This window comes from Ciconia boyciana, chromosome 3 (assembly GCF_034638445.1).
Source record: "Ciconia boyciana chromosome 3, ASM3463844v1, whole genome shotgun sequence".
NCBI lineage: Eukaryota > Metazoa > Chordata > Aves > Ciconiiformes > Ciconiidae > Ciconia > Ciconia boyciana.
This window is the reverse complement of record NC_132936.1, coordinates 104,521,810-104,535,161: the sequence shown is the minus strand read 5'-3', so window position 1 is coordinate 104,535,161 and position 13,352 is coordinate 104,521,810. Positions and strand designations below refer to the sequence as shown.

Here is a 13,352-nt window from a genome sequence, read left to right as displayed (position 1 = left end):
ATGAAGTACATAAGTACCTGTCAAAGAGAAGGAAAAAAGGCTTATTTCACTTTTAAAATAAGACACACCGTTTACTGTATTAATATAAAGCATGAAACAACATGTTTTGATGGCTTCAACAAATGATGATACGATATTGTGAACAATTCCTCCAGAAATTCACAGATGTACATCATCTTGAAATAAAACAAACACATATATCCAGCAATGTCCAAGAGAGAAGGGCACAAATTCCTGGAACTGATGACTTCCGCATATTTACACTGGGGGGGAAAAGACAACCCTGAAATCTTACCTTCAACTACATAGGAGAAATTAAGGAGTAGCCTGTCCTTAGACCTAGACAATACAAGCTTAGGCAAAGAGGAGGACTGTTTGGGAAATCCCTCCCCCAGTTAAGTTAAAAACAATTTATTACTGATTACTTGTTATTTGCTGTAACCTTGACTATGGTCAGTGAGAGCCTACAACAAGCTTACACCATGCTGGCAGGTGATTACTACACAACTTTCTGCTGCCAAGGCTTGCTTCTTTTTTGCACTACTGAGTTTCTTTACAAGCAAGACCCTCCATTTGTTTCTAAAGTTACAGGAAAACATGCATAAATGAGTGTAAAAAAAATTTATTGGCATCACTTAATGAAACAGTAATAAAACACAGACCTCCAGGCAATGTCTGTAAGCAGCAGCAAATTTTGGCAAGTAGGGTAATTAACCCTTGAAACAACATGCACGAATTCAGTGGATTCACTCTCACTTCAAAATACAGATTTCTTATTGCTATAGCTCTAAACAAATGATGGCTCTGATCTGACTCATCTTCCCAATGGTGCTTTCTGGCCTCAAAACCTATACATCCACTAAACTATGTGTCTCTTGCCTTTACTTACTTTTGATATCTTGCCAACATACTTTATGTGCTAACACAAAATCACTGCATTTAAAAAAAAACCCCAAATAGCAAAAACCAAAAGTTGTACTCTTTGCTTTATGGCTTCACTTTTGGCTCCACTGATTGCCAAGAGGATGCTTTTGTGTAAACTGGCAAACTGGAAGAATTTTTATCTGCTGGCATATTTCTGTGTAGCCTTCATGTAAAGAAGTACCAATATATAACAACTATTCTCTTATTGCTCAGCTTGAGATAGCATGGTTAAAAACTTTGGAGATTTCAGACAATAAAAGGTTTATTTCTGTCCTAAAGCTGGAACATTTTTCTATAATCTGCAAAGCATTTGCATCAGCTTAGAAAGAACGCCTTATTCTGGTGTACTGTGAAACATTCAGCAGTGTGTCATATTACTGAAAACACTTGCAAAGTTAATATAAACTGTTACTAAACTTTTTAAAATAAAATGCAGCTTTCAAAACCTAACTCTGTAGTATTTATTTGGTTTGATAACCTTAAAATCTGGTAAATGCTAACATTAAAGTCTAGTGTCTTTACCATCTAAATGTTGCCTATTTACATGTTTAACAGCCTCTCAAATATCTGTAGTTATTTTATAGCACCTCAAATTTGGAAATCCAAGAAAAATTGTTAGCAGAAAACTTTAAGCCTCAACTCAGACTCCCTGAGGTTAATTCTTTTGCTGTTTACTTTTTCTGAAACTTAAGAAACCACAATAAAAGGAATATCTGCTCTCTAATATCCATTATAAGAAATTGAAAATATACCTGTATTTAATTTACTTTTCTCAATGGGTTTCCCTATGCAGTCACAAATTACATCACAGGAACAATTTGCATATTGCTAGCATGGTCAAGACCTCTGTCGTGTTTTAGCAATTCAGTATTTATGACCTTATCTTCACTGTATTGCTGAGAAATGTGAAGAATGATGATATGTCCTCAAACTTACTTGGCAAGATGAATACATTTAGTGAATGTATTAGTTTTCCCCACGGCTTTCATACCCAAATACATTTTTTTAAAGTTACCTTTTGTGGTTTGCTGCCACCAGGTGTCCAACAGGAGCGCTCACCAAGATTATCTGGTCCGCATTTTTGTACATCTTGTGTAGGCAAAGGCAATTTCTCACTTGGGGAAGACAGATGGGGACTTGTTCTTAGATTTAGGGTTGTTCTACGTAAAATGTAAGGGCTAACCTTTCCAGTGGGGATATCAGCAAACCCTGAAAAATAAAGAGCTTCTATTAAAAACAGCTAAATAAGTTACATTTTGTCAAATGGATCTTCCCTTTTTTCGCATCGGGGATAAAAATAGCTGATTAAAATAAATAATTTGTTCTATTGAAGAAAATGGATCAAGAAGATTGCTGAACAGATCTTGTGTATTCCAAAATTCATATGCAAGCCCTGGAAACGGCGACAACGTACAACAGTAATTCTATAGCAAAGTTTTTCAAACAAGTGTTTGGTCTTTTTCTTTACAGGTACATTATTATCTGGAGAATAATTTCAGTCTGGAAACATACTGGTTTTACTAGAATTCAATCAGAACACAATACCGTGACATGATATTCTTGATTTTTCTTATTTTTCTCTGCGTATAGTGTTATAGATTGTCTGTTATCTCTCTATTTAGCCTAGAAGTCAAACATTAACTGGCACACGTCCTCAGAACAGGTGTATTTCCAGAAACATCATAATGCTGGTAAGAAAATGAAATGCAAATAATGTGTAGACTTAGAAATCCTGACTTCTGGGAGTGATGGCTGAAGTTGAGGCGATTCAGTATCTCTATGGCTTGTCCTTTAATGATTGCAATTGCATTTATTATAAAGGGGTACTTAATAGGTAGTTGAATGTACAATATATTTTTCAAGCCCTGATTTGTGCAATCTTCTCAGTTACTTTCTGCTACAGTGAACCCTTATATGGAATATCAGGCTACCCAATTTCACTGCATTCATAGCAGAATGAAACTGAACTCTCATGAAGATGTTAATATATTACTGCTGTGGACAAGACAGTTTCAACTCAGGGAATTTTAATCGATTAAATGTATTGCCAGTTAACACACTTTCAATTACTGATCCTGGTATTGAAAGAAATAAAAGCACACAAATAAGCAAACACTTGGGGAAAACACCTTGGCTTCCCTCCAGACACCTCTCCTCCCCAGTTTCTGGTCTCCAATTGCCTCACCGCATGCTACACCTTCAGTGAAGTAATGGGAGCACAGGAGATGGGGGTCAGATGCTGCTCCTTGTTTTTAACTCAATTGCTCAGGCATAGAGGAACCCACTGGCTGTAGTCCCTTCTGGGGTCATACCTCCTCCTCAGTCTCCTCTCAGCCCCCCTTGGGCCTCACCCCAGCTCCTGCTCTGCTCAGGACACCACCACCCTCCTCAGCCCCATGTCCTGCTCAGCAGGATACTTTGCTTCAGCATTACTGCTGTCCCTCCAGCCCTGGCATTGTTTTTCCTTCATCACAGCATTTACTGCCCTTTCTTACAATTTCAGAGACTCGACAAACACCTCTGACTGGTTCCGTTCTGGTGCATGGTTTTGTCCCTTGGAGCCAGCTGGACCCAACCATGTCCGGCACAGGGCAGCCCTGACCTCCTTCCTCAGAGTCCCCCTGCAGCCCTCACCACCAACCACTTGCCAGTCAGATCCTGCACAGCTGCTAACTGCCTCTTTGACCTCGTAAAGAGTAATACTGAAGGAACTGTGGGGCTATGGAGGGAGCAAACATGACTCCATCACAGCATGGTACTCTAGCGCTCCAATCTTGTGGCCTTTAAGATTAGATTCACTCCACATCTATTCTCCTGTAGTTTCAGTGAATAGTTCAAATAATGTTTTTAAATGACTAGAGCAAGTCTTCTGTCAGCAAAACTTTGTTGCTGTTACATATCATATGCTTAGCCTCTAATACATGCATCACGAGAAACTACAAAGTTGTGACTGCCAGGACCATTTAACTCTTATCAGAACAGTAGTTATTAAACCAACATAAACATATTATGCTGGTCTAACACCACAGCTCCACAAACACTAACTTGGCACTAACTGGCACATCTCCCATTGACTACTTTCACCTTCCATCATTGTCACCAAAGATGTTTGCATAGTCACCTACTCACCCAGAGTAAAACTAATTCAGCAAAACAAAAGAGAAAAAAAACGCCTGCTATGCTCAGAGAATGTTTGCCTTTATAAAACACCATAAATAGCTTTTTTCACTACTTCTGGAAGCCCATCTGGCTCACCGTCTGTGTTCTCCTGACCCAGCAGATTTTGACAGATACCATCCTTCCTTTTTTTCTTGGATGAAGTCTCTGGCAGAGGGGATCTTGGTTCTCCATTATCTTTCCTGCTGTCTTCGTATCTCTGCCTTTTACTTGAAAGCTTAGTAGTATCTTCATCTGACCTCATCTCTTTGACAGACTGATTTCTCACTGTTAACGAGTTATCCGAATTCAGCAAAGGAGTGCTGACAGCATCACTTGTTGGCTGTTTCAGCTGAGCACTCAACAAACTGACTTGTGTTTTTAGCATCTCATTTGCTTCCTCTAGTTTATAATATTTAACAATTAGAGAGCAGTATTTCTCCAAGTTCTCATTTGCTTCTCTGGTTTTCACTTCTGTAGATTCCTGTAATTCTTCCAGTTTTAACTTAATTTCTTCTGTATTGGCATTCTCATCAGCACCTTTCAAAGCAAAATATCATTATTCATATAACTGACATCGAAAATGCATATACAAGCATTTATAATGCAATGGTCACACATCTTTTAGTTAATTACACATGTTCTATAACTGTGCAACTATTAAAAAAATAAGTGACGGTGTATAACAATCAGTAATGTTACACATAATAATGTATTTGCTAAATAGAGAACAAACATGCAAAATTTGAAAAGAATCCTTGAACAGTGCATGGGCAAACATTTTCCCTGTCATTTTGTAACTTCCAAACACTCAAGTTTGTGCCCCTAACTTTCTTTAAGTATCATTTACAATACAGTGAATCTCATGAGATGACCCAAAATATAAAGAACAAAGCATGAGAATCAGAGGGGAAAGCTTGCTGGAAAATGATAGAACTTGTACAGGAACTTTAGTTATTAAGAAAAACACTCCCCTTCTTCCTTAAGTCACTTTTAACCACAAAAATGTAATATTAAAAATATATATTAATAATCCAGAGTTGGCTCTGATACTTTAAAAGGAAGAAGATTAACTAGATTTTGAAAGTGTTTGACATATTTGCAGTCGTACTTTTTAATGCTAGTTAAGAATCATGCTCTGTATTACAGCTGTATATACAAATGGACATTTTACGGAAAAAGAAAGTTTTACAAACTAATGCACTGCTAAGAAAGCATTAAGATTGAATCTAGATTCAGTTACCTTCTTTCTTATACTTTGACATAGTTAGATTTTTCTTCCTTAATAGTTCATCACGTTCAACTAGTTGTTTCTGCAACATTTCCTTTTCCTGTTCCATCTGCTTACAGGATTTCATCCACAGCTGCACTTTACTGTGGGCAAATTCATTTTCCTTCTTCAGTTGAACTATAATGTTAACATTATCAGCCTACAAAATAAGAAATGTAGTTATTACACCAGAAACATATTTCTTCCATTTAAACGTTACAATGTCAAATGGAAGCTCAACTGTTATGCAATATTAGCTGTAGAGCATGGTTGTAATGTATACTTGTTTGCTTGTTTCCGTACAACCTTGTTATAGCAGCTCCTTTACTGCAGGAAACATGAAAGTCCTCTTACTAGACAGGTACATACAGGTGATTAACTCAGCAGAAAAACAGGAAATCAAATACCAATAAGGGAGACTTATTCTCTTCAGGTATACCAACAAATTATGAATGTTCAGATTACCGATGTCAAAACTGGCATCCTGCCTATCAGAAAGCTGTATTAACTCTGAGGCAGTCCTTTTTCTACCTGTTACCACTTCATTGACACAGCATAAGAAAGTGCTGCTTTCCAGGTAACAGATTTCAAACCAATATGCTAAATTTTAAAGTGCTCTCTCCTAGTCTGGGTCTCCTTTATTCTTCTTTTTGTCCCTAATGCATCTTATTACCACAGAGGCAAGATACTAGAGATACAGAGGCAAGATACAAGAACCCAAGGCCTGCTTTTCACTCTAAATTCCAGCTCAAAAATACTATTCTGAGCAGCAGCAGATCATTCCTTTCCACCCACTTCAACTCTCCTGGGTTGCTCCCTGCTCATCTGGTCTGGTATCAACCTGTGTGCAAATACTACAGTGAGCACACCTGGAATCCTTGTATTCTACATTTATGCTACGATAGGTACTGCTTTCTGTCACTGGCACATATCCCATAGTACTGTATCATTGGACTGCTGGTAGTAAACAAATTAACACCACAGTGGAGGGCCCTATAGAAGAAAGAACTGTTAGGCAAGATGAATGTATTGCAATTCAGTGTTTACATGCAAGTAAATTGAATTATGTTTCTTCAAGAGTGCATTTAGAGAGAGACTCATTCCTGAAGCAGGAGTACAGAGTTGGAGGCAGCAATAAATCACAGACAGAAGCGGGGGGGAGAGGAAGGTAGATGAGAAGAAAAATGCAGGGGAAATTAACACAAATTCAGTTATATGGACAGTTAAACTTCACCTGTACTACCAGAAAGCAAACCAAGTACATCTAGAACTGTTCCCAGCTATCAGTTGTTCACAGCACGTGGAGTTTATATTCTAACATCACTGAGAACAGTTCTTCATTTAGAGAATTACACTAGTTAATAACTGTAATGAGAATTCTATATAAAATGGAATTGATAAACTCTCAAGAATCAAGAGCAATGTATCGAGACTAATGCTTAAGACAGAACACGGTATCTTTTATCGTCAAAGTAATTCACAAACAGAAAATAGAGGCACTGCAAAGTTTCTTTGAGTGTATTCTAACCACATTATAACCCAGTTGCAATGTTCAGTGTAGACAATAGACTGCTGTGTTTAGTGTCACATAAACCAATTCTAGGTGATCTCAGTCATGGCATACGTAACAGAATTTTTCTAATATAGTTCAATAGTAACAAAGTTTCCTCCATGCTCTATATTCTAATTAGTGAAGCAAAGGCTGTATCAAAGTCAAGCCAAAGCTCTGGAGCACTGGTTCCCAATCCTACATTTATTTTACTACACGGTGCCTTGGGCCTCATGTAGTTGGCAATGCTTACATATTTTTTTCTTACCTTAGTTTTTAGGAGTTCTCCTAAGGTTTGATTAGCTTCTTTAAGGGAATTATTTAGTTGTTCTTTACTTGACTTCAAATGCTCAATTTCCAATTTTTGTGAGCTGATGAAGTGCTCAAGCGAATTCATCTTACCTTGACAGGCCTCAATTTCTACTTCATTCTAGAGAAAGAAAATGTGCCTAATTACTATGATACTGAAAAGGACATTGAGTTGTATTTTAAAGATGTACTTAAGAGCATATCACAGCCCACAGGAATTGCACAGCAAATTTGCTTGTTATGTTTTAAGGAGTTTAAAACTGAAAGAACAGTTTGTCTCAAGTATGCATTTTGAATACCAGAATCTTGCCTCTAAGAAGTCTGCCATTAGAAAGCCCTTATATTTTACTATAACTTGCTCTTAAATTTACTTTATATTCACAAGAATGAAAACTATTAAGAAATAATTATAGTAAATTGTTTGCCTGCATCCTACTGGCCTCAAGTACATATTCATAGACAGGTATTTCTGCAGAAAAGATGATGGCTCTTTGTATACCTTATGGCTGGCAAATGCATTTCCAACAAATTTGCCCTTATATCGTAAAGCGGTTAATCTTTCTTCCCCATTCCTACCAAAACAACCATTTCCTGGACTAAAACATACTGTTGCTTTCCCTTTTTCAAATGTATAGTCCCAGATAAAAATACACTTAACACTTACTAAGTTCCAGGTAAATTCACCTTTCACTGCTTGCTATATGGAAAAAAGTTAATTTAGCACTTACTGAATTCCAAGTTATAGAGAGTTCAGAAATATTGTTAACAGTTTCTTTTGCAATAGGATCAGCAAAATTTTGTGAGATACATAGAATTTAATTAAAAACTCACAGCACCATTCTTCCCATTTTCCAATTTACCTTTCGGTTTGCTTCTGTCAGAGCATCCTGATGTTCTTTCTCTGCTTGAAGTAGTCTGTCTTTGTATTCCAATATTTCTCTTTTCATTTCACTTTCTTTTTCTTGTAGTTCTTTCTGGACCATCTCCAAACTCTTAGTCAGTTCATTTTTTTCTGACATAGTTAGATGCAGCTGAATCTGTAAACAGTAATAGCACATTCTTTGATATTTAAAGTTTTCTCAATAGAGAATAGTTGACCCATTAAACTATTTGACTTTACATCTGAAATGTATTTGAATTTCCAAAAACAACTTGGTAGGAAAAAAGTACTTAACAGTGGCTAAACACACTGTAATCAAAGAATGGAACATCTGAACACAAAAGGCAGGATAGGAGGCAAAGGAGGGTCTTCTAAAAAGAAACATTGCAATCTGAGGGGTACACCAAGTGCAAGTTTGCCAACACCATTAAATCAAGCAGCACTGCCAAAAATCAAAGCTTAACGTCTCCAAACATTTTTCCCTCCAAGAGCGACTTGAGAGGTTACGGGTCACTTTCCTCACCCTCTTTAAGATGACAAAACTTTCTAAGCATTTTCATTTTGATCCACTTTTATAACTGTACTTTTTGGACAGCTGGCCTGCATTTCCATACAGGATTTCTGAAAGTTGCAGAAATCTTTTTTCTTTTCCCACTCAAAATCCTCAATGCCACAACAGAAAGAAGCCCCTGGTTATAAAAATTTATAAATATTATTAGTAGGTCAGAAGACCACTTAAGCTGGTTTAAACACATCATATTGTTCACAAATAAGACCTACAGTCATATAGATGGTAAAACAGCCTCTAAGAATTAAATATGAACAAAATAAAGACTCTAAAACTGTTTCTTCCTTGACTTTATCCTGAAAGTACTTTAACACTACTGAAACACTGAAAGTAATTTAGTTTTAAAACAAACTTGAGAAGTGTTACATTTTTTATCTACCATCCTCAGTCTGATGATTGAATGCCTGTAGTAGAGACAGTTTCTTGATACTGAAAGATTTCTAGATATTCACCTGTGGCCTTTACACCAAGAAAACATAGTTTTGATAGAAGGAAGGAGGAAAAACTACTAACTAATCATTCCATCTCAGAAGAGAACATTAAATTTTTGTAAATTTAGAAGCAAGAACCTCTGATACGGTACATTAGCGTAGCTCCCTTGACCAACCTCCACACATTTACTGTACTTCAGCATCTGGCCTTGAACACAGAAATACTACAGAGTAACTAACTTTGTTCTTTTCTGAATGTTCTTGAATAAGTTGTATTTCTTCAGCAAGCTTGTTTCTTTCTGTGGTAAATTCTTCCTGTAATTTGGAAATCTTCTGTTCAGTATCACTTAGCTTGACTTGCAGCTCAGTACAACTTTCAGTCAGTTCATTTACCTGAAATTAAATTTTCCAGAATTACTTTTAATACATGTGTCATGACGTCCAAACAATTTTCTTACATCCAACAAGCCGTTTTTAAGATGGGTTATTTTATTCCTATAGCTGTTCCAACTCCAAGCAAGAGTCACAACAGGCTAATGCTGTTTTCACATCAAGTGTCTAATTGTTTCACTTTCTTTTGAGCTCCCAAAGTACTTATTCTTGATATAAAAACTCACTCACCGAATACTAATTTGTCTTTCCTCTTTTTCTTCTACAGGAAAGAGGAAACTATCCTGCATTATTTGATTACTTAAACTTCTATGCCTACTTTCAAGCAACCTTCCCATTCATCCTACACAAAACAATGTCGTGCTTTCCAGCTCTGTAACTTCAATGCAAACTCATGATTGCATTGAAAACATAATTTTAAAAATAGGATGCTTACTGTAAGAGTCTGAGGTTAAAGTAATTTTAAGATATAATTTTTTAAGGAAGTCGTAAGCCCAGAGGACACTTTATCCTCACTCCTAAAAAGGGAACTCTACCCTAATGGAAATGGTATTACCTTTTTACATAAAGTGCTCTTTTCACAAAGCGTAGATTCCAGTTCCTTCTCAAGGTCCTTATAAGACATTTTTAGAACATTCAGGATATCCGGAAAGGTTTCATTATCAGAAAAACGTTGCTCCTTCAGTTTCAACTCAGCAATCAAATTCTGCAGCCTTTTTTTTTCCTGGTGCCAACATTCATACTCATATTGCTTGTGTGTCAGCTGTAAAGATAGCTCCTCTGTTTCTTTCACATGCTTTTGAAGAGCACCATTTTCCTGCACCTTTGCATCGAGTTTTTGTTTACAATCCATCAATTCTTGAACAAGTACTTCCCTCGTTTGATCCAATTTGATATTTTCGGTTTTTATTTCCTGACATTCCTTTAATAGTATTGTTTTATCTTGCTCAAGACAAGCCACCTGACTAATCAAGACTTGCTCTTTTGCTCTAGCATCTGCTTCCTCCTTGCAAGAAAACTCTAATTTCTCACTTATATCTTTGAGCTCAGATTTCAGCAATACCACAGTATTTTCAAACTCATCCTTGATTTGCATCTTTTCTTCCTCCTTTTCTTCTAACAGTTTTGCTGTAGTCAAATTTGAAGACTCTAGTTCAAGGATTCTTTCTTGCTTTTCTTTTAAATCCTTAGCCAAACACTCTTTTTGTGATGTGAGGACATCAATTTGTAAGTTAAAACATTTCAGCTTTTCAGTCATCTCTTCCATCTCCATTGCTAATGTTTCTGCCTCTGCTTTAGCAGTCTCCGACTGAATAACTGCATCTTCTAGATTTTTCTCTGACATCTCCAATTCTCTTTCAAGTCTCTCTATTTTATCCAGAAGGGAGTCAGCTTTCCGTTCACTCTCTTTCAGCTTTTCAGCAACTTGGTGTTTTTTCTTCTCATCGGATTCAATTTTTACTTTCAGCTTCTCAATTCCGTATCTCATTTGGTCTACTTCTTTCTGTGCTGAGCTGAGCCTAGCAGCAAGTTCACCTTTTTCCATTAACAAGCCTTCCAAAGATCTGGAAAGCTTTGAATTTTCCATTTCTGATGAACTTAATTTACTCTGCATCATTTCCAGCTCTCTTACAATCAGCTCCTTCTCCTTCTTCAAATCTGCTGCTTCATTTTGGAGTTTTCCTTTTTCTAAGGTGAAAGACACAGCATCATTTTCCAAACTTTGCAGCTTCTGCAGAAGATGATCTTTTTCATTTGATAATTGATTTACATCAGATTTTGCAGTCTCAAGCAGATTTGTTTGTATCCTCACTTCACCCTCTAACCTTCCAATGAATTCAGTAGAATCCACCTCAGTTGACTCTAGCTCTTTTAATTTCTCTTGTAGCTTCTGATACTTCTGATCCAGTTCTTTTTTATTTTCAGACAAAATACTCAGTTCTTGGGTAATATGGTTTCTCTCAGCTGTGACTGAAACAAGGTGCTCTTGAAAGCTAGAAATAGTTTTCAGGTTAACTTTCCTCTCCCTTTCCAATTGCTGACATTTTGCCTGAAGCATTTCAATATCATGCTCTGTGAACAAGGCATGCTTCTCAATATTAACTTGCTCAGATTTTGGACTTCTCTGTTCATTTTCAGCTGCAAGAAATTGTTCATTACAATCTCTCTTGGTCATTTCTACATCATCCAATGTGTCTGCTGCATTAGACAATCTACCTTTATATATCTCTAGCTCAGACTTTATGTTCTCGGGTTCTTTTTCTAACAAGACTACTCTAAGAGATAATTGCTGCTTATTGACAGAGACTGATTCCAGTTTTTCCTTTATGTCACAGTTTTCTTCCTTAACAACTACAGTGGCTTCCTCCAGTTCTGCAAAAGCTGAGCTCTTTGGAGTTAATTGTGCATTCTGAAAGTTCAGCTCTGAGTTTAATTGCTCAATTTTCATTAGTAAATCAACATGTTTATGGCTTCCTTCTGTCTCATAGATCAACTTCAAATTTTCAGCAGTCTGTTGTTTTGCCTCCTCCTGAAGTGTTTCAGTGGTTATTTGATTTTCATAGAAATCCCCTGCACTCAAAACCATACTACTATTGGAAAATGACAAGGCACTGGCATGGTCTGAAGGGCTGGTTATTTTTCCTGACATATTTCTACGCTCGTGTTCCCCAGAAATCTTCTCAGTATGATCTTCCATTAATCTTGCTTCAGTGGTCTCAGCTACATTTTCACACACAGTGGTATCTCCTACAGCCATTTTCTCAATGGGGATTAGTTTAGGTTTATTGCTTTTCAGTGCTGAGATTTCAAGAGGCACTCCCAATTGAAAAGGACTATTGTTTCCTTGTTCAGCGTTCTGCAAGGGTTAAGAATCAATCCGTTAAAAAAAAGAAAAGAAAAAGAATATATATAACAAAAAACCAAGGTGAGTTTTCTTAAACTACTAAAGCTCCTCCTTTTATGCGAAATAAATAGATAGCATCCTTTTCTACTTCAGAATCTGCTTTCTTATAGAAAGGATTTACACTTATTTATACACACATGCATCTTTGGCCAAAAGGTTTTAAAGATACTGAGGGAGACATTTCAGCCAAATTTACTGAAAGACTAAGTGCAAAGATACCACATGCCTCCGTATTTTGGGAAAATAGGTGTCTACATGACAAAGTGAAAAATTATTTGTATCACTAATGGGGGAAAGGTTTACTGCTCACCTTCCATTAGACAGCAGAGAGTCTTCAAGGGACACAAGCCCATATCCTCAAACAATCCCTTTTCCAAATCACCACTGTCTGTCAGAGCTGGGCTTACATTTGGCACTACCTGATGCTCTCATTTTAAATAATAAAAATGACTAACTTCAAAACTTGAGGACTCAAAAAAACAACTGGGTCTGAAGGCAGCACCTGAATGATCTGTATTGAGTACTTCATCTTAAAACAGCTCCAGCTATGTGTGGTAAGGAACCATATTTCTTTCTTCAAGTGTCTATGTATCAGTGTGGATGCTCTATGTGAATTGTAAGCAACACATAGAAGTGAAAGATTTTCTTCTCTGCAAGGAACTACTTCTCTGCAAGTTGCTCAGTGTTGCATAGTTGGCCAAAATGTAGAGCTTCAAGGTGCTCTGACGGTGACAACAGTGTTAAACTTTAATTTCTGAGTCTGTGTTGACTGGGCACTGGAGGCCACTTGCACAGAACTTAAGGGTCAAAACTGGAACTCTCACATGCAGAAAATGCACCTGTTAGATTTATCTTTAAGGGGAATTAGTCTGATACACTGTATGCAAGAATTAAACTAGTTTTCCTCCAGTCTAAGTGAAGTTTTGATTCTGCCACTCCTTACAAGGAGCAGCAAAATCTAGTTCACTGG

The 13,352-nt window shown here is 36.9% G+C and overlaps 1 protein-coding gene across 3 annotated transcripts in view; it reads right to left on the bottom strand.

The window, feature by feature from the left end:
* The window catches only part of CENPF (centromere protein F), a 44,414-nt gene that overhangs the window by 1,067 nt on the left and 29,995 nt on the right, over positions 1 to 13,352 (bottom strand). For all 3 annotated transcript variants that reach the window (XM_072856935.1, XM_072856936.1, XM_072856937.1), the window contains 7 exons: positions 10,034 to 12,334; positions 9,328 to 9,480; positions 8,069 to 8,245; positions 7,168 to 7,329; positions 5,324 to 5,510; positions 4,180 to 4,620; positions 1,940 to 2,133 (listed from right to left, as the gene is read on the bottom strand). In XM_072856935.1, the coding sequence (XP_072713036.1) occupies positions 1,940 to 2,133; positions 4,180 to 4,620; positions 5,324 to 5,510; positions 7,168 to 7,329; positions 8,069 to 8,245; positions 9,328 to 9,480; positions 10,034 to 12,334 (3,615 nt within the window). The remainder of the gene's footprint in view (positions 1 to 1,939; positions 2,134 to 4,179; positions 4,621 to 5,323; positions 5,511 to 7,167; positions 7,330 to 8,068; positions 8,246 to 9,327; positions 9,481 to 10,033; positions 12,335 to 13,352) is intronic.